Source organism: Taeniopygia guttata, chromosome 3 (assembly GCF_048771995.1).
Source record: "Taeniopygia guttata chromosome 3, bTaeGut7.mat, whole genome shotgun sequence".
NCBI classification, from domain to species: Eukaryota; Metazoa; Chordata; class Aves; order Passeriformes; family Estrildidae; genus Taeniopygia; species Taeniopygia guttata.
The window spans coordinates 115,501,872-115,525,887 of record NC_133027.1 but is presented as its reverse complement, the minus strand read 5'-3'; the positions used below and the strand labels follow the sequence as shown (position 1 = coordinate 115,525,887).

General features: G+C 41.9%; 1 protein-coding gene across 1 annotated transcript; it reads right to left on the bottom strand.

The window, feature by feature from the left end:
- Positions 1-623: 623 nt before the first annotated feature.
- LOC140683531 (uncharacterized) lies at positions 624-23,584 on the bottom strand. The gene is made up of 6 exons (XM_072926140.1): positions 23,570-23,584; positions 21,104-21,230; positions 16,743-17,011; positions 14,904-14,966; positions 5,626-5,790; positions 624-3,996 (listed from the first exon to the last, which is right to left on the bottom strand). The coding sequence occupies exons 1-6, from the start codon at positions 23,582-23,584 to the stop codon at positions 3,775-3,777; spliced, it is 861 nt and encodes a 286-aa protein (XP_072782241.1). The 3' UTR covers positions 624-3,774.
- Positions 23,585-24,016: the final 432 nt, after the last annotated feature.

The following is a 24,016-nucleotide window of genomic DNA, read 5'->3' as shown; positions in this document are numbered from 1 at the left end:
GCGACTGAGCGGGCTGAAATGGCAGGAACCGCGCCCGGTTTGAAAGGGCGGCTGTGATTGGACAGGGCGAGGAAAGGCGGGCCGGGATTGGCGGGGCTCGGGAGCTGCGCGGCCGCGGCCCGTGGCAGCGTGGGGCGGAGCCCGCGCTGCTCGAAGGGCCCGCGGGTGTCCCGGGTCCCGCTCGGAGACCCCCTGGCCCTTTCTCCGGCCCTTGCTCGTGCCCGGCTCCCGGCGAAAAGGGCCCCGCAGAGCCCGTACTGCAGCCGCCCGTCGGCACTCGGGGCAGGGGAGGGGCGCAGCCCGGCAATGGTTCCGGGCGGCAAAGGCGGACTCTGCGATAGCAGCTCGGATCGGGGAGCGGCGGCGACGCGGCGCGGAGGCGGCTCGGTGGTGGGGAATAGGGAGGGCGCGCAGAGCCCGCTGCGGGCTCTCGACGCCTCTTCCCCCGCAGCGTTTCCCGCTTCTGCGGGGACTTGTCCTGCCCCGACTGGCCGAGATCAGCACCCTGGCCAAAATAGTGAAGTACCCGCGTCCCCCTGCCCGCCCTCCGCCTGTTGCGGGCCCGCTCTGCTCGCCCTCCTTCTCCCCCACGGTCGTCCGATTTTATAGAGGAGAAAATAATATTGACTTTCACATTCAGAGATCAGCTTTTTGCATCACAAGTATTTCGATATGGTACAACTTACTTTTAACTGCTTTGTACAGCATAATTTTTTTAATAAAACCCCTACCTACTAACAACTAGAAAATAAGAATCCCCTTTATTTTATACTATATTTTAAAACTTCTATATTTCTATTTTTTATTTTTACAAGTTTTTGTCTATTATATCACAATATATTGATGTACTCTATTTAGATACATAATATTTATGACATATAATGTGCTATAAGAAGACATATACAGTAAAATATACATTATGAACTATATTGATTCCTATTATTTTGTTATATTTATATACCCACATGTATTAATTATACATCTCTTGATGGATATTTTGTTAATATTTATAATCTATATTTATATGTATTTATATAAAGATATAAAATACTCTATAGCAAACAATATTATATCTAATAGTAATAGATAACATTATTCATGTTACATGTTTTATTTATATATTTTCTGTTTATATTTAAAATTTAAGTTTTTGTTCCCATTTTCATATTTATGCATTTGTTTTGTTTCATTAGATCTATAGTTAAAACTTTGCAGTAAAAATCCAATTCCTAATAATAAAATGCCAAAACAAACAGCATCGAATTCCCAACAATACCGTCCAAAAAATTCAGAAAGGCTCCACCAGCCAATCAACTACCAGCAAAAAAACCCGCACTACACTCCTTTCACTAGCAGTTCTTATCACATCACAAAAATGAAACAAACATTTTAAAAAAGACCTATAGAAACCCACAGAGCAGATGACAAAAACCACTAAAACAAAACAAACAAACAAAAAAAAGAAACGCCAACTAACTTACTATACTCCAAACAACACAACAGACCCCGAACGTTTCTTAAAAAAAAAAAAAAAACCAACCAAAACTCTACCACGACACTAACTCATAAAGAGAACCCAATACTCTATAAAATGAATTAAAAAACCCCACCAAATAATTACCGATGTAACAATATCGGAACCACGAAGAAAGAAAAGATTCACCACCGAAATAAAATAACTACCTAAAAAGATCCACCATAGAAATACCCACGTTCCCAAAAGTAAAACTAATAAAAAACAACAACCAAATACATCAAAATACCAAAAAAACCAAACACATCAACAACAACAAAATAATTATTCCTTACTCAATAAACCCATAGTGCCTCAAACCATCAAAACACAAATACCACTGAGAAATAAGCAGGTCGCCAAAAGAGAAATGTAACCATAAACAATAACTCCCAAATTCCCTGCAACAATAAAACACACACGGCAATCAAATAAGCCAAATGAATAAAACCCTTATAATATAATAAACAAGAATACAATCATCAATATAAAAAAAAAAAAACCTAACTAATTAAGTACAGGACACTACCTCAAGCCACCAAAACAAACACTACGCACTCACGCCAATAAAAGCCTCCACAACCGAATTAAAAACCTACCCTCTACTTCATGCTACGACCCAGAAAAACCATTGTAAGCCTTTAAAAACACATCCTTTAAAAACATAAGAAACGATCAAAAAGAAATCCAACAACAACACTCAAGCCAAAAAAACCCTCGTCATCAGCGCCTGAAGCGAGAACCGTAACAACCAAAAAGTGCCCCACGGCCCTTCTCCTACACCAACTCCGGACAACAGAAAACGATCCAATAAGTTCCCCAGAACCACCTCACAGCCACCCCAGGCAGGAAGGCTGGAAAATGAGAAGCCGCGCTCCCGGCAGGAAAGCGGCTCCTCGGGCAGGCACAGGCGGCGCCGCGCCGGGAGACCCCCGCCCGCTCCCCCCGGCCCGGCGGGGCCGGCACCGGGCCCGGGGGGCCCCGGCGGCGCCCGAGCCCCGCGCCCGGAGCGGACGGAGCGGACGGCACCGGCGCAGCGCCCGCGCCGCCTGCCGGCCCGGCCAAAGCTCCCCTCGGCTCCGCACGGCTCGCACCGGCGCGGCTCCGGCAGTCCCGCGGCAGCCCCGCCGCGCCAAACTCCCCTCCCGCCTCGGCCATCCCCAGCCACTGCCAGCGGGGCTCCCGCGCCGGACCCTTCGCTGCCGGCCCAGGGGCAGAAGCGCCCCAAATGCAGCGGCACAGCCCCATGCCCACCCTGCCAGCGCTGCCACAGCTGCGCCTCCCTTCCTTTGAAGCCCCGAAACTGACGCCACGCTCGGGCGCTCACCCCACTGCAACAAGGGCAAAGAAATGTGGGCTCCCCTTCCATCGCATCCCCTAGAAATAGAAAAGAAGGGGCTTGTCTCAAATGATGGCAAAAGGCAGAATTTTACCTCAATCCAAACCCCTTAAAAGGAGGGACAACAGGGCAGCCCCCTCATTTCAACTTCAGGAGGACGAAATTCAAAAGGGAAAGGAGAAAAGTCCCCACTACAAAGGCGCACCGGCTCACCTATTTGGCCGCTGCTTCTCGGCACAAAGGTTTGTCCCTCGGCTCCTCCTTCGAGCAATGCTCCACGTCCCCAGGTGCGTATCCAGGTGATCCCCCGGACCCTGTCCGAAGCGCTCACCGTCCTTCCATGGAACAGCCCCGGGAGCCCCCCATAAACTCCTCTTCTCCAGCAGCTCTGTGCAAAAGCCAGCGGCGGCAAACCCTCGCCCTAAAACAACCTCCCCCCCGGCAGGAGCCGCCCCCTCCTCCTCATCCTCACAGCTCGCACCTGGGGCTGCTCTGAGCCCTCCTCATCCTCACAGCTCACACCTGCGGCTGTTCTGAGCCCTCCGCATCCTCACAGCTCACACCTGTCACAGTTGCAACTCTCCAACAGCGGCTCTCCTTCTCCAGCACACACCCACTTCTCACAGACACAGATCCAACAAAAACCTGCTACGGGTGTTGGCTTTTCTTAATCCCTCTGGTTACACGATTAAAATACATACACATACCATACATCCTGTTCTAGTTTCAGTCACAAGCCCAGCCTCAGCATCCATGTCAGAGGCGTAAAGGGATGTCGCCGCAAGAACCCCACAGTCCCAGTGCCAGCCCTTCGGTTCCTATGGTGTGTGCAGTCCCTTTGCCAGCCCAGCAGTGATTACAGCACCCGCCCTACAAATCCCCTTTCCCAGCCCCAGTGATTTCAGCTCTTGAACCACAAGCTTTATTTCACTGCCAGATCTCTTCTTCCAGCTCCTGCTCTGCGTTTCTCCAGCATCACAGGGGTGATCTTGGCTTCGGCTCCAGCTCTGCAGCACTTCAGCTCATGCCCCAGGGTCTCTAAGCCCACCCCACCATCAATATCCCACCCCGCAGTGATTTCAACTCCCGCCCAGCAATGCCCAGTTGAACCCTGAGGTAATGGGCCATTCCAGCTACGTACACTCTGCAACAAAGAGGAACAATGTCAAATAGTTAATGAACTGAAGATAAAGATTGTGCCACTAAAACTTGAAGGAAAAAGATATTTTGTGTGGTGTGTGTGTGCTGGGAGGGGGTGTTACAGACTGAAAAAGAGATACCAGGTACTTTTTTCCATTTCCCTTGACTGTATTCAGATAACTGAAAAAAAAAGAAGGAAGAGTACTCTGTATTTCAGTCAAATATCAAAAACCTAATTCTAATCTCTATCTGTATTCTCATGTCCCTATGTAACATGAAGGAGACCCCAAATTCTCCAAAGGCTCTGACCCTGGACCAATCTTAAACAGAGACATGCTGTCTAGCTGGCCCTTATCCTTCAGTACTCCTCTCATGACAGAGGCATGAACACTTCCAACCTGAAGAAAAGGACAATAAGAGCAAGCTAAACAATTCTACAGCCACATTAACTAGGAACAATATGCTCCTGAGATCTCAGAGAGCTGCTCAGCTTGCAAACCTACAAAAGGAAAGTCTGCCATCCTTCAGAACATGGATCCAGGGAGCTTAATCTAAATGAGCACTATCATACCCATCTGCTGCTAATCATAAATACAGTACTTTTTTTTCCCAGAGGTAACAATTTTTGGGAATCATGGTCTTTCCTGCAAAACAGTTATTAATAAACTGACAATCATAATTTTAAGAGTAGCGATGTGATATTCAGTTTAATAATTGCATCCTGCTTTCTGAAATTGTATTTTAATTACATATAGAAAGATTACTAATTTTTGGCTTCAGCCTGTGCACTAACAGTAAATACCAACAACTGCCATATACAAACTGCAAATTGGCTATGAGTTAGCAATTCCTATTTTTATTTCAGTTTTGTAATGAAAAGAGGACATTGAAGTGTCCTTCAGTCATTTCTCTGTATAACTTCCTTTTCACTGAAATTATAGATTTCTTCTAGTTCTATCTATTCAATCAGTTGAATTCAGGAGCAAAATGCAACACGGGAAATGAAAATTACTAGGACAGTTGTTAATCAACATGAATCTTAACTGTATTACAATATTTGAATTTCCTGACTCAAACCAGTTTTTATCTTTCTTTTTTTCCTCAGGTTTCCCTGAAACTGTCCTTCGCATCTTGCAAAACTGGAATATTCCCTATTCCCTACTGTCAAGTTCATCGATCCATTTTGGCAATTTTGATTTGGGTGTCCCAGATGATTTTATGATTTTTATATAATTTTTTTTTCCACTGAGAGAAACCGTGATATGCAAACCTCATATAACTGTTTAGTGCTGTATTACCACAAATTCACTTTCAGTGCCTGACAGGTAAATGATCCTACGAATTAGCACCCTCATTTATTTTAAATGCAAATCCATCTGCATTGTAGATTTGTCCTGCAGACACTATCAATCCATTTACCAAGTGACAGAATTTTGTTATTCAGTAAAATGTAGCTGCTTCCCAGATAAAAAAAAAACTATTTATTGACAACGGAAACAGTCTTAGAATTATCCTCAAAATTTGTCATAATCTTCCAACGGATTTGAAATCCTCCTTAGTTTCAGTTTGATGCTCTTACAAGACAAACTTTCAAAGATGTTAAAAAAAACCCCACCCAAGAGTGAAATCATACCTTGGTGCTTGTGCCTTGGGATGGGGCTTGGGAGCCCTTTGCATTGGAGGAAGGCAGCTTCTCAGCTGGTTTGGAGGAGATCAGACTCGCTGCGGGAGGCTGACTGCGCAGAACGGAGCACAGGCAAAGCTGCACAGTCTCCTTCAGAGCTTTCAGCTGGGACTCCTGGGGAAATAAGAAACCATCACTTCTCTGTGATGTGCTGTGATGAACACAAGGGCTTACATTCTCCATCTGTATTAAACCAAACACTTAGGAGTAGCTGCTGCTTTTTCTTATTGATGGAAGGAATTAAGACTGTCTAAAGCAGTATTTTTATGTGATTAGGTTACAGTACATTAGACACCAAACTGCCTAGGAAGTCACTGCACTCTCTTCCCATCCCTTCAAGCAGTTTTATCCACATTGATTATTGCAAATAGTACTTAAATATATTTTTTCTGAAAAGAAAAATACTATTTACAAAATATCATACGGTGTCCAGCCTTTTATGTATAATATCTACAGAGAAGTCATAAGTATTGCAAGACACAGACTTTGCATGGAGTTTTGTCTATAACATTCCAAATAATTGGTGTTTTTCTACATTATACATAGATTATAATCCAATTAAGATGGCTTCCCTCATGGGCATATTATACTTTTGCACTATATAGTAAAAAAACCATAGGTCTTTTTAACAGTTAAAAATATGTTTGTCCAGACCCACTACTGTCCATTAAGCCAAAATAAAACTTCTAAGTGGTGAAGTGCTTGCGACTCTTGTTAGAACATTTGTGCTTTACTCCCAGAAAGATAGACAGATATATTGATGGAAACAGAAGTCTGTAATTGAAATAAGCTGAGAAAGCAAGAACAAGGAGATAACTACAGCAGTGAGGAAATCATATTTTAAATCTTTATTTCATCAAAGCAAGACATGTATCAAATGTTAGCCATTGAGGTCAAATCTTACACTCACTCCAGGGGGAGTCAGCAGCATTTGGCATTAAAAAAACATTTAATTTCTAGTTTTCTTCTTTTTATTAAAAATACACCTGTAAATACAGAATGCGTTCACATTTCAATCATCAAAGATTTTTTTAAAGGTATATAAATCAAAGGATACCATGGCAAAAGCTGGTGGAAAACATATGTAAACATGGTGGAAAATGTGTATATAACATTACACATTACATATAATGTATGTGAAATATTGCATATAAAATAAAAATATTTCATAGTCATATTAATCCTAAGCAATGCCATACAGCATGTTTTAGTTTATTTTCTTAGCAAATATTTTTGAGAAAATTACAAATATTTTGTTTTAACTCAGATAAACTTCCCCTGAACTGAAAACAGGGAATTTATCTCTTAACTGGAAAAAACTAAATGTTTCTTTAAAAAACAAACAATGCCAGTTAGTAGAAGTGTATTTCCACAGGAGGACAAAAGACAACCATAGAAAGATCATTAAAGCAGAGCACAATAGGAAAAATTAGAGATATGGGAGATGGAACATGTTATGACCTGCCCTTTAAGGTAAGTCATTAACTTAGGTTCTTGTTAATAGATCCCTTGGGGCAGATTAGAGTGAAAACCACAGAATTACCTGTGTTTTACATATATGTAAATGTTTTATTGTAGAGCAATTTGGTTGCAGATGAAAGCAAATATGTAACTGTTTTGGTTATTACCTACAGTAACAAATCAATATAAAAGCATAAAAATAACACTTAAGAAAATGAGGAAGAAGTTCAGGGAAGGGAGAAAAAGAAGGGAAAGGGGAAGGGGAAAAGGGGAAAAGGGAAAAAGGGGAAAAGGGAAAAAGGGAAAAAGGGAAAAAGGGAAAAAGGGAAAAAGGGAAAAAGGGAAAAAGGGAAAAAGGGAAAAAGGGAAAAAGGGAAAAAGGGAAAAAGGGAAAAAGGGAAAAAGGGAAAAAGGGAAAAAGGGAAAAAGGGAAAAAGGGAAAAAAAGAAAGAGGGAGGAACCATAAAAGTAAAAAGATATCACCATCCCTGGATCCAGTTATGAGACTTAGTCGTTGCAATTTTGATGTCCATCGGAAAAAGTACTTCTTTTCAATGTAACATCTCTTGAATTCTACCTTTTCAAGTTAGTGACTGCACAGACAGCATAAATCACCATTTGTTATGGTTAAATGGGCAGAGGTAGCAGACTGGCTAATTTTGCATGATGATATGGACTCAGTCAATCTAGTCTGATATAACCCTAGTGCTTCCTGCAGATGGCACCAATCTGAAATTACTCTCCTCTCATCCAGAAATTTCTCTGGATAATTTCTCATCTCTTAATCCTGCTATCCAGTGCTTATTCTTTCTTGACAGCAGCCATTCCAATTTTGCCATTTCAAAGGTAAAAGAAGAACAAGTAAATTTGTTTCCATCCTGTGAATAGCATAATTCAGTATTGACTTTGCTGATAGGAGATCTATAAATGAACACCAGGAAAGCACAGGTGAAGGAAACACTATTGGAACCAGGGATGTAATTTGACAAAGTTTGCTATAACCTTGCCTAGATGTGATTGTGATCAAAATAGGCTGCTTACCGGCCAAAATGCTGCCCACATGTGATGCATTCTTCCTATGTCCCTGATCTATTTCAGTCCTATCACATGGCTAGATCCACAGAATCATCAAGACTCTTCCTGAGGAAAAAAAACCATTATGGCCAAATGTGCTCCATTGATGTGAATGCAAGCTTATAATAATTCAATGTCAATAGCAAAATTATTTCCATACTATAAAATATTTAAGATTATGCCATAATATCCTTCTGGAAAATTCAAGGTATTCAAATGTCATTTAATAATTTTGTTCGTTTGTCTGACTTCCGAGTGCAATTTGAAAATTATTTTGTAGTTTTAGGCATTGTGATGCCACCATTAAGCTAATTGGGCATAAACAGACAAATTAGAAAACACCCAAACATTCTTCTTGCATGCAGACACCTTATGAAATTATACTACCTACTACTATACAAGGAGGTAACTCCAGATTTTTTTTCTCCATGTCTTTTCCTGGAAATAGAGAAGGAAAATGCACAAGACTAGCTAACTCATAGCAGGAAAGCAATTTGGGAGACTTGTGTTGGAAGTCAGGATCAGGCTAGTAGCCTGCACCCTGAGTGGAAGGACTTCTGGCTCTGTATAATGTATATGTCATTCATGGAGCACAGGAGTTCAGCAGAAGCTTTTTAAGTGAGTGGCCCAAAACAAAGAGCATCAGAAGATGCTTTTAAATGTTCAGTAAATAAAGACAAGTATTTTCTCTCTCTTTCCCTAGGATATGTATGAACCCAGCCTGTTCACTTGAAGGAAATACATTCTCTGCAAGACTCTTCTGTTTCAGGAAAGCAGATTCCTGAAGTTGTCAGCCTTGTCATTAATAACACATTAGTATACAACCAAAAGGAATAAGGATTCTTTTGCTGTTGTACCTGCAAAAAACCCAGCCTAGCCATTGTTTTCCCTGTTTGAAAAGGGATCCATAGAGAAGGACACTGGACTAGCCACTTATCTTTTCTCTCGGAAATTCTGATTAGGTAAATATACATTTTGTGTATGCAAAATAATAGGATAAAATTCTCAATTTTCAGATAAAGAGCACCACATTTTTATTTCAATATTTGCAAGTGCATTTTCCCTCAACACCATTCCATGCCCTCAGGCTTCTGGAGTACAATCCCAGCCAGAGATTTTTTCTTGGCAGACCTTTCAAGATCTCCTGCACGCTGCTGATTGTAGCATAGCTTAATGGATAGCCACACTACGTAAATGTTGTTTAGTGTAAATCCTGTAAGGTTAACTTGTTTTCTGCTGGGGTAATGACAGTCCTTCCAGCACACGGCATAGATGAGGTGGTGAGCTTAGGCACGCCTGTAGTCCTCAGCAGACAGCTAATGTGATGTTCATTTGCATTAGGCATAGTCTGTTCTGCCAAATGAAATGTCAAGAGTCTGGAATTTTCAGTTCCCAACTCGTGTAAAGAACTGAGTAGTTGCATTTTAAAACAGGAATAGGCATTTATCTTCAGATTTATCACCAGAGTCACAGTTTCATTAGTCAAAACCAAACTTCCTTCAAAGTGCAAGTCAACTGTGACGTGGGAAAGTCTCTTGTGAATTGCTGTCCATAATTTACACTGCATCACATTCCTTACAGCTAACATCAGTCACTGCCACAACATACATATCAGACCATTGGTTTGACCCTTTAGTCTGGCAACAGAGAATTCACTACAGAAATAATCCTTCCACTTTATCAGTTTGCAAAATTTAAGTGGAGTTATTACTGATTTACTAGAGAAAAAAATTACTGATATAAGAAATTGCTAGAATTCAGTAACTTTTTGGATTTTTTCCTAAATATGGTATACAGTATCACTCACAATAAACACGGCCACAGAAAATGTCTGAAAGACTGGACATTGACTCTATATGACGCAGAGACACTTCTCATAGAACTAGACCAAGAAATTTCTCACATCATTAACATTTTTATACTGTTACTTCTTATTTTTCAGTACAGCTATACAAATTAATACGCTCTCAATTAAAGAGAATCAAGATTTGAAAAACTGCATCATTTCAATTGCCACTAAAAAGGAAATTACACAAAATAACATATGACAAACATGAGGCTAGGATGGCACCTCTGATAGCGTGCAGAATTAGACTCAGATGGAAATGGTGAGGACCATACAACTAGGCAACTTCTTATTTCAGCACCATCAGATTTACAGTCTAAATCAGTGAAAAACCAGAGCTACAGTTATGAATTAGAGGGTGTCTGGTTTCCTTCAATACATGCATTACGTAGGCATCTGAAAGTCTTGGCAGTTGACAGAAAGCAGGCAGTGGTGGTTAGAATTGACTACTGTCTTGTTCTGGTTTGAAAACAAAACCAATGAGAGACTCCAAATCAAAAATACAGTTTATTAGGAAAAGTGAGAAAAGGAAACAAAATACCTGCAATAATACAAAAGAAAAACCACTGACAGAGTCAGAATATAACCTGATACCCTTTTTGGTCAGGGTTGGAATGGCTGCAGTCCTCCTGGAAACCCAGTGGAAAAGCCTGAGTTTGGTGTCCCAAAACCCCAAATTATATCCAGTAAGGAATGCTTGGCTTCTCCCTCTGGGTGGAGCATCTCACAATGGGATGCTGTAACTGTTATCAGTCATGCAGTGACAGTCAATAGCCCATTATCAGCTGTTATGCGGCATGATGAAGTCAGCCTGTAGCTTATAGAACTTATTATCCCTAATAATGTGTTGCAAGAGCTCTGGGAAAAAAAAACAAAACAAAACAAAACAAAAAAAAACTCTACTATTTTACATTGCATTTATGTTTATAACTGGTATTTTATAATAGTTTTTTTAGTTCAGTCATGTCTTTCCTACACAGTTCTGGTAAACTTTCCAAGGGAGGCTGCACAAGATCCAGATGCTGAAAAACCACGCTGGATGAACAAACACACCCCAGACTAAAGATCCTGTCTGAAAGCAGTATTCTCTCAGGGAAGTTGGTACAACAGGCCAAAAAGGAAACTGTTCCCAGTTTTTTCTTATCATCTCCTTCGAAGACTGAACTACAGAAATTCTATTTACCATTACAGGGCAATGTAAAAGTAGCAACAAAGATAAGAGCATTCTTTCTGAGCTAGACACATAAATACACAAATAAAGTTATAGGAAAGTGACACAGTTTTTTTTTTTTTTTTTTTTTTTTTTTTTTTTTGGAAAGCTTTCTGCAAGAAAAATAGGAGCTTAATGGTACTTTGAACATAATGAAGAATGCTTTAAAATCTGTTAAATGGACTAGTTTTTCACATATGCAAAGTTAGCTGAATTCTGCAGCTGATAATTTTAATACGTGCAGAGGCAAATCATGGGGGAAGTGGATGTACATGAGGTGCTTTAGGATCAAGCCTAGTCACCAGAACTATACAAATAAAACTGTATTAGAAAGCCTGAAACTTGCATCTTCATATATGTGCCAGTACACAAAGTACTTCTGTAAAAATTTATCACAAATTTAAAATATGTAATCAATTATCACAAGCCCAGAAAGCAATCCTAATGTTTACACAAATTGTCTGCCAAAGCAGGTGGTTTTCTGCTTGTTTTTTTCCTTCCTTTGTTTTTCTTTTATTATTTCATCTCTTTCTCTGTATGTAATATGGAATCTCATTGCCTTCATTAGAGAAATAAATAATTTAAAATTCTGGAAAATCAGTTTACTGTGGCATGTAATTAACTTCGCTAATAGAGAAGGAAACACACACGGCATCAGTTTTACTTCAGAGGGAGGAATGGTACAGATATTTACCAAGTCCAGTCAATATGATGCAAAAATAATTTCACATAGTTTTGTATTTGACTCTATGTATTTGACTGCATCCCCAAGAACCACAAGAACTCTCTACCACCAGCACCGGACCTCAGAGCAGGACCAGACCTTTCCACAGGCTCACTGCTCTGACAAGACCACATCCAATGGGACTGCAACCACCATTTGGACTGCCACCACCACGCTGACCAACAGGGTATCAGGTCGTGTTCTGACTTTGTCCCTTTAAACCAGCGTTTCTGTACTATTGCCATTATTGTAATTTTCCTATTAAATTGTAGCCCTGACTTGAAATCTTTCACATAGCACTTGTGTGGGGTTCATTCCCTCCACTGTTTTACCTTCCACTCAGCACAAGCAGATACTTTAAAAGTTTTCCAGACTATACTAAATGGCTTCTACTCTGCTTAGTGTGTGTGTGTGTGTGTGTCTTCAGACATGAAACACACATGAACAAGCACACTGAACCTACCCTCCCCCCCATCTCATATGATTTAGGAGAACAGCATAAGGCTGCTGCTCCCTCTGCTTCACAGATCCAATTTTCTTGGACAGGAAAAGTATTTATGAATAAACCAGCAAAAAATATTTCTGGTTACATATAAAGGATATACCAATATTGGCAAAGCAGGCATTCAGTTTCATACGGAATTGCACACTGTCAAGAGATATTTCAATTATTTACAGATAAATATATAATACATAGTTCTCAGTACGTGGGGCTTTGGAATTCACAATTCATCAACATTCTCCATCTTTGAGTATTTTAAATTACATAAGATCATAGCTTACCTAGAAGGCAAGTAACTCTCCTTATTTTGCAATAAAAGCACTCAGAGGAGAACCCACACTACCATTACCTACATCTCAGCTGGTGGTTCTAGTGTTCATTCATAATCAAGAAGAGTGGAAAATGGATTTGTAGAAAGTTCTCAGGGCCTGACAGAAGGTCCACACGGCATGCATCCATATGCAAACTTTGAGACAAGACATACTCATTTAGAAATGCCATGGAATAGGACAGATATTGTTGAGAGAGAAATGGAGCTAGAAACAAGTTTCAAAGGATGGCCTTGCAAATAAGACTAGATACTTTGGACAAACAGAACTATGAAAGATGTATTGTAGTGGGACCCACTTTAAGGCATCTACAACATGGCATGGCAAAAAGCTAGGCCAAGAAACACTTATAGTATATTTTCATTAGGAAATAGCTGGCTTCTGATTGTGATGGTGTGAATTACAAACATCTGCATTGTGTCACCCTTCTCATGAGACTGAAAATGGAATAAAAGTTTTTAAAACGCCTCTCAGTTGCCCCGTCTCTGGGTCAGGAAAAGGGTATTGTCCTATAAAGAACCATGTCTATTCAAAAAAAATCAAAGACTTGAAGGTGTAATTCATGTGGTCAAATGTAGACATAGCCTTCAGAATATAACCCGCCAAGGATTTGAAGTGGAGACTATGATGGAGAATGCCACATCCAGTCAGATGAAACCATTCCCATCCACAGGAGACACATTTCCTGCCTTTAGTACAGTTCCCCACATGTGTGCCTTAACTACTACACTGCCACAGGTCACTGAAGCAGTCTTAGGAGAGGGTGGCTTTCACTGCACGTGTGTCAGTGGCTTGCTGGACAGCCTTTCTGCCGTGTTCACTTGTTTATGTGCCCGTTTTCTTTTTCATCTCCTGTAAGCTTTTTTCAGGTGGGTAGTACTTGGCAGGAGTTCCCTTGCTAAGCATTAGTGGACACCCTACCATAACTCAGATCCTTTTTTGGGATCACTGTGTGTTAGCATAATGAAAACAACAGGAAGATAATAGTGCTGAGCAATCCTACTGCTTCAGCCAAAGAAAACAAACTTTCACAGCAAAGCAAGATTAGAATTTTTGATCTTTACCTCTGAAGAGCCTTGGACTAAACCTATGCATTAAAAAAACAAAAACAAAAACCAAAACCCAACCAAAAAAAAAAAAACAACCAAAAAAACCCCAAGCAAAGAGCAAGCACGCAAAAAAAAAAAAAAAAAAAAAAGCACAGAAATCACACTGTTGTTTCAATGGCCCACTATATTACTCTGTATTTCTCTGTATTTACGTATTCACAGCACTATAGATACTATAGAGAAACAGCAGAGAGAGTTAAACGCTTCCAGAAGACAATCTGGAACTCATAGTGACATGAATGACTTGTAAGTAATTCTAGGTCTAGTAACTTGGAAGATGACTACTTCATGTCCATCCTTTGTGCTGGGAATATATAAAGGGACTACTCCACTAACAGTCATCAGTCAGATGACCCACATCTCTCTCCTCTTCCTTTTAACAGGGATTAGCTTCTCCCTGTGTTAACAAGGACTAGACACCCTTCAGCAATGTCTTTATGTTTTGTCCTGACCTCCTTTATTGTAAAAATTTTTATTATTTTTTAAAATGTGCTAGCTAGTGCAGACTATTGATTTGGATTGTTTTAGCAGCAGATGTTTCTTTTTTCTTAAGTCTTAAGACCTAAGGAACACTACATTGCTCAAGCTTATCATGAACACAGAGATTTACTTTAAATGTTAACAATAGTTGACTTTGCCATGGAGGAGTGCTAATTAAAGGAAAAACAAGAAGCAGCTGTAAAATATGATATCATTCAGTTAAAAAGATGACGTTACAGAAGGTATGGAATAGGGCAACAGGTTTTATTCATCAGCAGTAACCTAGAATTTTGCTTTTTGCAAGCACAAAAATATATTCTATTTCTGAAAATCCATTATGGTATTAAGTCTGTCTTGATGTTTTGAGTTCTTTTCAGAACAAACTTCTTCCTGAGAACTGCAATAATAAAGGCAGCTACCATATTCCTACTTCGCTACGATGCTGTATAAATGCTAATATACTTTAGCTAACTATAGTGAAATAAAACTTACCTTAAAAATCAAATCCTTTTTCCCATAATGAAGCTCTTTCAGCTGGGCTTGGATCTTTTTTGACTGAAAATGAAGATAATCAAATCAGGTTTTGGGTTTTTTAAATTTTAAATATTAAAAAAAATTATGTGAATTCTGAGAACAGCAGAACCTAGATCAGATTTATAATGTAGAATGTCCCCCTCCAAATAATTGTCGATTGCTTTTCCAGTTTCACAAGTCAAACCAACCAAAAGTACTGAGGAAAATGCAAAACGGCACACAACTAAAACACATACCTGAGTTAGGACTGTAAAGAACAGCAGCTGGGCTTACACATTTTGGACATGAGCTGTTATTAATACTTGCCATGAAGCATAACTGAAGGCATCAACTTCAAAGTAAACAATCTTATTCTTAGAAGCAAAAAGGCTCCATAGGCTTATAAAAGTCTTTGTAAAGATCAGGGTGTTGCAGGTGTACTACTTTGGAGCTACCTTCTCAGTTTGTAACCATGCCCTTGAAAGTACAGGCATAGTTATGCTTATTTATATCAGTTTAAGCTGATATTTACTTTATATATTGCTAAATATATCCTTAAAATAATTCTAACTAGTAGTCTATATATTATTTTATTAATTGAAACAAAAGAAATAGAAATTGATTTTTTGTACTAAACTCAACTATTCAAGGAACATTATTTCACCATTTACCCAAGCATCCTCTCAAAGTAATAATTTGTTTTTAATAAAATACACAATCCCAACTGATAAACAAGACACTCTCTTGTATTAATTAATGCCAAGTGTTTCGAAGTCCTTGGAATGGATTAGAAATCTGTTTCACATTTACTGAAAGAGCATTCCATAAACATAATGTATTACAAAAGGAGTATATCTTAAGTTGGAATTTTAAAAAAGATTTTATTTCTTACCAATTGATGCAGTCCAATTCAGTGACAGACTTTTGGGAAGGCTGAATAAATCTAAGGAATGGTATTCTGTAAAATCTGAAACTAATAGCAAAGATCAGTGCAGCAAAATTCTTTGAAACAATTTGGATTTTGAAAAACTTAAGAAAAACATTTCTAATCCTATTATTTCCTACCTTTGAGAATTTAGCAGAAACTTGACTTTCTAAGTGCTGATCTCAAAAGGCATAGACTCTAATGAAGAAAATGCTTTCAATCATCATTAGGAAAATTTTAGTACAGAGGAAATTTTTTATGCTTTGGTTTCTTTCTGGCAAGGTGCAATAACCTTAAGAGCAATTATAGATGCAAAAAACCCAGACTAAAGTAATGTGAATAAATCAGATTCACATGTAATAACTTTTTTTTTTGAAATTAAAAGAGAAATAAAGGGAATGCTTATAAGAGTGCAGGTACTTCTACATTGAGGAATTTGCCAAAGACAGGATCTTTATTCCCCTGAAATAAGGAAGCATTCTGGAAATCAGTAATAATGGATTGTTCCTGTCTCAACTTCAAAACAAGCCTTTGGCAATTCCTGGCTTAGTGTAGACAAGGAGTTCATGTAAATGAAATCAGTTTTATATATTTTATAGATGCATATATCTATAGAATTATATCATAGGCACGCCTAGATGATTTTATCAGTCTAAAACTAGAGTTTGCAACTTGCTTTCTAATACATTTGAACTGCTTCTTGTGAAGTCACAAAAATAAGTTGGGATGACAGCACTTCAGGAACACTCACCATATAAGCATAATATATATATATTTTCTACTCATATGTGTTTTTGTATATATATAAAATACACCAGGACCTCAGTACAAAATACTTTGATGCAAATTTTTTTGGGTACATTAGATTTAGAACAGAGAGGAATCTTCCTTACCTCTTCTGCGTGCAAAGCACCAAGCTTGTTTCCTGACCAGAGCTTGTTTTTGAGGCTCGGGCCGCCCGAGCCGCCGCCGCCCCCCGCCCTGCGCTCACAGACACCGCCCCGCGCGCCGCTCGCGGTGCTGCTGACCCCACAGCCCGTGTGCACGGCACCGGAACCGCCGCGGAAAATCCCGTCGGGGGGCGCCGGCGTTGGGGACAATTCAGGCAGTGGAGAAAACAGACACGGGTCCTCGAATGCCGACGTCCTCTTTTTCGCGCCATCTCGAGAAGGTCAAGCGAGTCCGCGACAAGCCACTCCCAAGATGGCGGCCGCGGGCGGCGGGCTGCAGTACCGCCCTCTGCCCACAGGGCGGCAGCACTGCCGCCCGCCACCGCCGGGGGCCGCCGCTCGCCTCGGGGCCGCGGGCGGGGCCGGCGGCAGAAAAGAACGGGCGCGATGCCCTCCGGAACCTGCCCTGCAGCAAATGCCCCAAAACATCCCGCGCGGAAAAGAACGCCAGCAGAAAAACCCCTGCCTCTAACCCAACAGGAACCAAAAGCAAAAACCTTCTCTTTTAAACTGCATTTCAAGCTCTTTTATTTTTATATTTTTCATATTTATATTCACATTCGGATTTATAACGTATATTGATGTGTAATTGTATTTTTATAATTTCTTACATTTATTCCTTTATTACAATTTATATTTTTATGCATTGCTTAATACATTGCTTACATATTTCTATAGATAGATTTCTATTTCTAAAAGGTTTATATTGCTTAAAATAAACCCCTGCCTCTATCCAAGTAAAAATCTTTTAAAAACCCCTTTTCTTTTAAACTGCGTTTAAATTTATCTCTATATTTCGCATTTATATTCAAATTTACGTTTAAAATGTAGATTGATGTATGGTGTTATATGAAAGTATAAAATAGAAATGAAAATAAATATTCAGAAGAGATAGAATAGAAAAATCTCTGCATACATTGAATATATATTTCTATATTTAGAATGATATCAAAATAAAAGGTATATTCATTTTTCTTCCATTAAAACCCTGCCTCTAACCAAATAAAAAGCAAAAAAAAGCCCCTTCTTTAAACGATACTCGAATATTTATATATTGTTTTCATCATTATAGTCACATTTGCATTTCTACTTTATAGTGACGTATTTAGAAATATATATCATATATATATATATATCATATATATATATATATATATATATATATATTAAGGTAGCAAGATAGACAAATTATTATTTATATTATATTTCACACATACTGCTAATACTTATTTTTACTTACCTTTGAATTTTTTATATAGATCCCCAGCAACAATATTTAGAGCATCTGCAAATAAAAGACTGGGAAACAGTTATTTTACTCCATCAGAACTTGGGAAAGGCCAGATTTAGATCTCTCCAAAGGGTCAAAGCTACATAACACCAGTTAATACCATTTACTGTAGAAGCTGAACTGATTTTGGTCTACACATAAGTTTCCTGTTTCTGCCAAACTTCTGCATGAATATTAAAAGTCTGAAGAATGACCACAAGCAGATCACCTAAACCTACAAGCTCACTGTTTCCCATTTTTAACCATGCCAGGATCTTCTCTTTTGATCACGTGAGTGGACATTTCCCTCTAAAACCTTCTGACCTAACCAAGAAGTCTCACCATTACCAAAGTTTCACACCAAAAGCAAAGCACCTCTGTCTGTATCATGCCTGCTGATGGTGCCAGCACACAGTATGGCCCAAGGTGTCTGCCCCATGGATTTCCCCGGGGTATTCACACTTTTCCAAAGGTAGCCAGCACCTACGCTGACTCTGAAAACAATTGCCCTTGCAAGAAGGGTCCATGGCAGCTCGGGGCACTCGTGGTCAGCCACAGGGCCTTGACACACAGAACAGGATAAAGGGACTTGGAGGATTCCCACAGCTGGCCTGCACTGACAGATAGAGCAAGCCCCTTGGGATTGTGGAGTGAATTCTGCCTCCCAAGGACTGCAGGCTCACATCCACACCCAGGACTATTCAGAAGAGCTGCAGCAAGAGCAGACATCGGGCAGCTCAGGGTTTCTCTAAGCCCAGTCCTACAAGCCTGTGGGAGCCACAGGTAGCCAGGAAGTTCCTGAGAAATCCAGACCCTCAGCCAGCAGCACAAAGTCCCAGAGCTGCCAAATCAGAGAGAACTGCCTTCCACCTCTTTTCGCTCACACACTGATGCTGAAAACTGCCAGACAGGCTAAAAGTCACTCAGGGAGATATAGAGGGTGTTACTGATAAAGAGTTCTAGGGAAGCTGGATGGCCAGCATCCATCAAACTATCTTCTGGAAATCCCAGCTGTCACATTTCACTCCACTTTTCCCTTTAACTCAGGCTTTCCCCTTCCAGAATCAATTCTTCCTCCCCACCCTCTCCCACTCCCTGTGCAGATAGCTGGCAACACGCACAAGCTGGATCCACATGTGGTCACTGAAATTTGGCTGCACAGCTGACCTTTGCTGCTGCCAAAGGGAGGGAATTCCAGGCCAGAGCACCCCTCTCTGCCTGCCCTTCACTTTTCAGAGCTAATTGGCTTTTCTATCCCTTTCAGCACAGCACAGCATGGCCTCGTGGAGCTTGAAAAGCAGCAGTGGTTTTTATCACCATGGTGCAACGGAGAGAAGACTTCAGAGCATTTTCTGGGAACGCCACATACAGTTATATTACACTTGCAGAATTGTCTGGCTATTGTGTCTCCTAAGTCACACAGTGGACTACAAACAGTGCTGTTTCAGGGAAACTCTCTACAACCACTGAAAGTAAGTCACTAACTCTGTTAGAGCAGGCAATGGACTCACATGTTCACAAAAACTGACTACACATGCTAAAGCCAGACGCTTTGTAGGTAAATGAGAAACACCTCTGGTTTGGGGCCCATCCCTCAGGCAGCAGGTTTTTTTTGCATGGACAGGATGATTACTACTTGCGGGGCTATATGAAACATTTACCTTTTTATCCAAGTTATGAAAGAATAGCTTTGAAAAGCACAGTAATCCAAGGCCAAAAAGACAGGCAGACAAATGGACAGATTTCAGCCACTCGTTTGGTTTTCTTGGCGAGAGCTTTTTGCTCTTCCAAGGGCTGACCTTATGCATTTGCCAGGTCTGGATGATCCACCTGAAAAAAAAAAAAAAAACCAAAAAGGCTTAAAGGAAATTTCAACAGCAGACTCTTCTGGAGGTGTCTTCTGTCAATCTCCAGCTTCCCACAGGACTTGGTGCTTGTCTGGGGCTTTTGAGGAACAGCTCATAAATTGCTGCTATTCAGCCACTGGCAGTTGAATCCTGCTTTATTTAGTTTTTGGAATCTTGTAGTGGATCCTCCCTGCTTCCTTCCTCCAGTCCCTGCTCACATTTAGTTTCAGTTTCCTGGAGCTAAGAGTGTTGACCCCTTTAAAAGCAGCAGCAGCAGCAAGAAAACCACAAAGCAAGAAAACCCTGTCCTGACCATAAATGTTGTACCCTCTGCATAGAGAGAAACTCCACCAACTTTTCAGGAAGAAGATGCAACAAACTCTTTTGCAGCATATCCTGATATGACAGCCTTGCAGCATACAGAATCCAGCCTAGCAAGGAAAAAAAAAAAAAAAAAGTGTTGTGTTAAAAAAAATGCACAAGGAAAAGGTGCTATTTTACATGGATCACAGTAAAGCCACAACAACCTAAGGGTTAATTTCTTCATGAGAATGTTTGAAGTCTAAATTTGAAATCTGTTGTCAACTGCAGCTGGCTAAAATGGAAAGGGCTACATTTCTTTGCTTACCTTGATGCCTACTGGGATCTGCTTTAGGGCCAATTTTGCATGAAGCTCCTGGGAATTACTCATCTGTCTTCTTGCATGAGATGAAATATATCTGTTAGAAGGTTGCAAAATGTGTTAGGATGCATTGCAGTGCTGTGCTCTTCCAGGACAGAGGCACAAAGTCTGATTCTTACCGTAGCTGGGACTTTGGGGATTCCCAGAGCCATTTTCATGGCATCTAATTTTGGGTCCTTTTCAGACAGATTTGTAATGACAATTTGGTTTATAGCCCCTCCCTCTGTGCCAGGGGCAGGAAAGTCTATCAAAGCAAATGAGGGAATTCTTCATCCTGGAATTCTGCAGGAATTCCCAATCCCGGAAATCCGGGAATTCCCCATCCTGGAATTCCGGGAGTTCTCAACATTGGAAATCTGGGAATTCTCAATCCTGGAATTCCCCAGCCTGGAATTCCGGGAATTCCCGCTGCTCCCTTTGCCTTTGGAGCTGCCCTTCCTGGCAGAATTCCCAGATTTCCTGGCGGAATTCCCGGATTTCCTGGCGGAATCCCCGGATTTCCCGCCGGGATTCCGGAATTTCCTGTCGGAATTCCCGGAATTCCGGGTTTTTTCCGGGATCTCTCCGTGCCCCAGCAGCTCCCGGAGCCGTTTCCGCTCCGGGGGGTCCCGGTAATTCCGGCTCCCGTAAAACTGAGCCACGGAAAGTTGGGAACGCACCGGGATTCCCGGAATTCCCGGATTTCCTGACAGAATTCCCGGATTTCCTGATGCCATTCCTGCATTTCCAGCCAGGAGTCCCGAATTTCCCGTTGGAATTCCTGAATTTCCAACTGGAATTCCCGAATTTCTTTCTGGAATTCCTGAATTTTCCGCCAGAATTCCTGAATTTCCTGTCGGAATTCCCGGATTTCCGGCGGGGATCTGCAGCCTCCGGGCCGGCGCCGCTTTCTCCACGATTTCCTGGGAATTTTGGGAATTTTTTTGGGTGTTTTCTGGAGCTGCTCGGAGCCGTTTGGGCGGGGGGGTCCGGAATTCCCAGCGGGAGCTGAAAAAAAAAAAAGGGAATGAGGGAGGGGGGAGGGGTGGGAATTCCCAAATCCCAAAATTCCCAAATCCCCAATTTAGGGGATTTTTGGGGAATATTTGGGTTTTTTTGGGATTTAGGGGATTTGGGTGTTTGGGATTTTGGGGATTTTTGGGGGATTTTTGGAGGATTTTGGGATTTAGGGGATTTTTGGGGTTAGGGATTTTGGATTTAGGGGATTTTTGGGGGATTTTTGGAGCATTTTGGGGTTTGGGGGGATTTAGGGGATTTTGGGGTTTGGGATTTGGGGATTTTTGGAGGATTTTGGGGTTTGGGGGATTTTTGGGGGGGATATTTGGGGGGTTTTGGGGATTTGGGGGACTTCAGGGGGGATTTTTAGGGGATTTTGGGGGTTTGGGATCTGGGGGATTTTTGGGGTTTGGGATTTTGGAATTGAGGGGATTTTTGGGGAATATTTGGGGTTTTTGGGGATGTAGGGGATTTGGGGGTTTGGGATTTTGGGGATTTTTGGGGGATTTTTGGAGGATTTTGGGATTTAGGGGATTTTTGGGGTTTGGGATTTTGGATTTAGGGGATTTTTGGGGGATTTTTGGAGCATTTTGGGGTTTGGGGGGATTTAGGGGATTTTGGGGTTTGGGATTTGGGGATTTTTGGAGGATTTTGGGGTTTGGGGGATTTTTGGGGGGATATTTGGGGGGTTTTGGGGATTTGGGGGACTTCAGGGGGGATTTTTAGGGGATTTTGGGGGTTTGGGATCTGGGGGATTTTTGGGGTTTGGGATTTTGGAATTGAGGGGATTTTTGGGGAATATTTGGGGTTTTTGGGGATGTAGGGGATTTGGGGGTTTGGGATTTTGGGGATTTTTGGGGGATTTTTGGAGGATTTTGGGATTTAGGGGATTTTTGGGGTTTGGGATTTTGGATTTAGGGGATTTTTGGGGGATTTTTGGAGCATTTTGGGGTTTGGGGGGATTTAGGGGATTTTGGGGTTTGGGATTTGGGGATTTTTGGAGGATTTTGGGGTTTGGGGGATTTTTGGGGGGGATATTTGGGGGGTTTTGGGGATTTGGGGGACTTCAGGGGGGATTTTTAGGGGATTTTGGGGGTTTGGGATCTGGGGGATTTTTGGGGTTTGGGATTTTGGAATTGAGGGGATTTTTGGGGAATATTTGGGGTTTTTGGGGATGTAGGGGATTTGGGTGTTTGGGATTTTGGGGATTTTTGGGGGATTTTTGGAGGATTTTGGGATTTAGGGGATTTTTGGGGTTTGGGATTTTGGATTTAGGGGATTTTTGGGGAATTTTTGGAGCATTTTGGGGTTTGGGGGGATTTAGGGGATTTTGGGGTTTGGGATTTGGGGATTTTTGGAGGATTTTGGGGTTTGGGGGATTTTTGGGGGGGATATTTGGGGGGTTTTGGGGATTTGGGGGACTTCAGGGGGGATTTTTAGGGGATTTTGGGGGTTTGGGATCTGGGGGATTTTTGGGGTTTGGGATTTTGGAATTGAGGGGATTTTTGGGGAATATTTGGGGGTTTTGGGGATGTAGGGGATTTGGGGGTTTGGGATTTGGGGATTTTTGGAGGATTTTGGGGTTTTGGGTTTTTTTGAGGTCTAGTGTTTTTTGGGGGGGTTTGGGGGGGGGGTTTGGGAATTTGAAATTTAGGGGATTTTTGGGGGATGTCTGAGGTTTGGGGGGATTTTTGGGGGATTTGGGGTTTCAGGCTCACCCGGGCGGGTCCCGGCTCCGTTTCGAGGCGGTTCCGGAGCTGCTGCGGATCCGGGAGAGGCTGAGCAGGGCCGGGATCCCGGGAACCCGAACCCCAAATCCCCAAATCCCCAAAATCCCAAACCCCAAATTCCCAAATCCCCAAAACCCCCCAAACTCCCAAAACACCAAATTTCCAAAAATCCCAAACCCCCAAAAAACAGATGGCAAGGTTCTCCCCCCCCACGCAGTGCGCATGCGCGGTTCCCTTTGCCGTACGCCCGCTTTGCGCATGCGCACTGGAATTTCCGTACAGCATCATGGCCGCCTTCCTACAGCAGAGTTCCATTTTCCGTACAGTGTCATGGCCGCTAGGCGCATGCGCACTGGAAATTCCTCTTCTGCGCGCAAAGCACCAAGCCTGTTTCCTGACCAGAGCTTGTTTTTGAGGCTCGGGCCGCCCGAGCCGCCGCCGCCCCCCGCCCTGCGCTCACAGACACCGCCCCGCGCGCCGCTCGCCGCGCGCTCCCGCCCCGGCACCGGCGGCTGCAGTACCGCCCTCTGCCCACAATGGGGGCAGCACTTTTCAAGCGAGCCCGCCACCAGGGACTCGCAAGATGGCGGCCCGTGGGGACCTGGACGGAGAGAGGCGTATTACGCCGATGCCCGTCGGCCCCCGCCAAAAACCCGCACGCTCGCGGTGCTGCTGACCCCACAGCCCCTGTG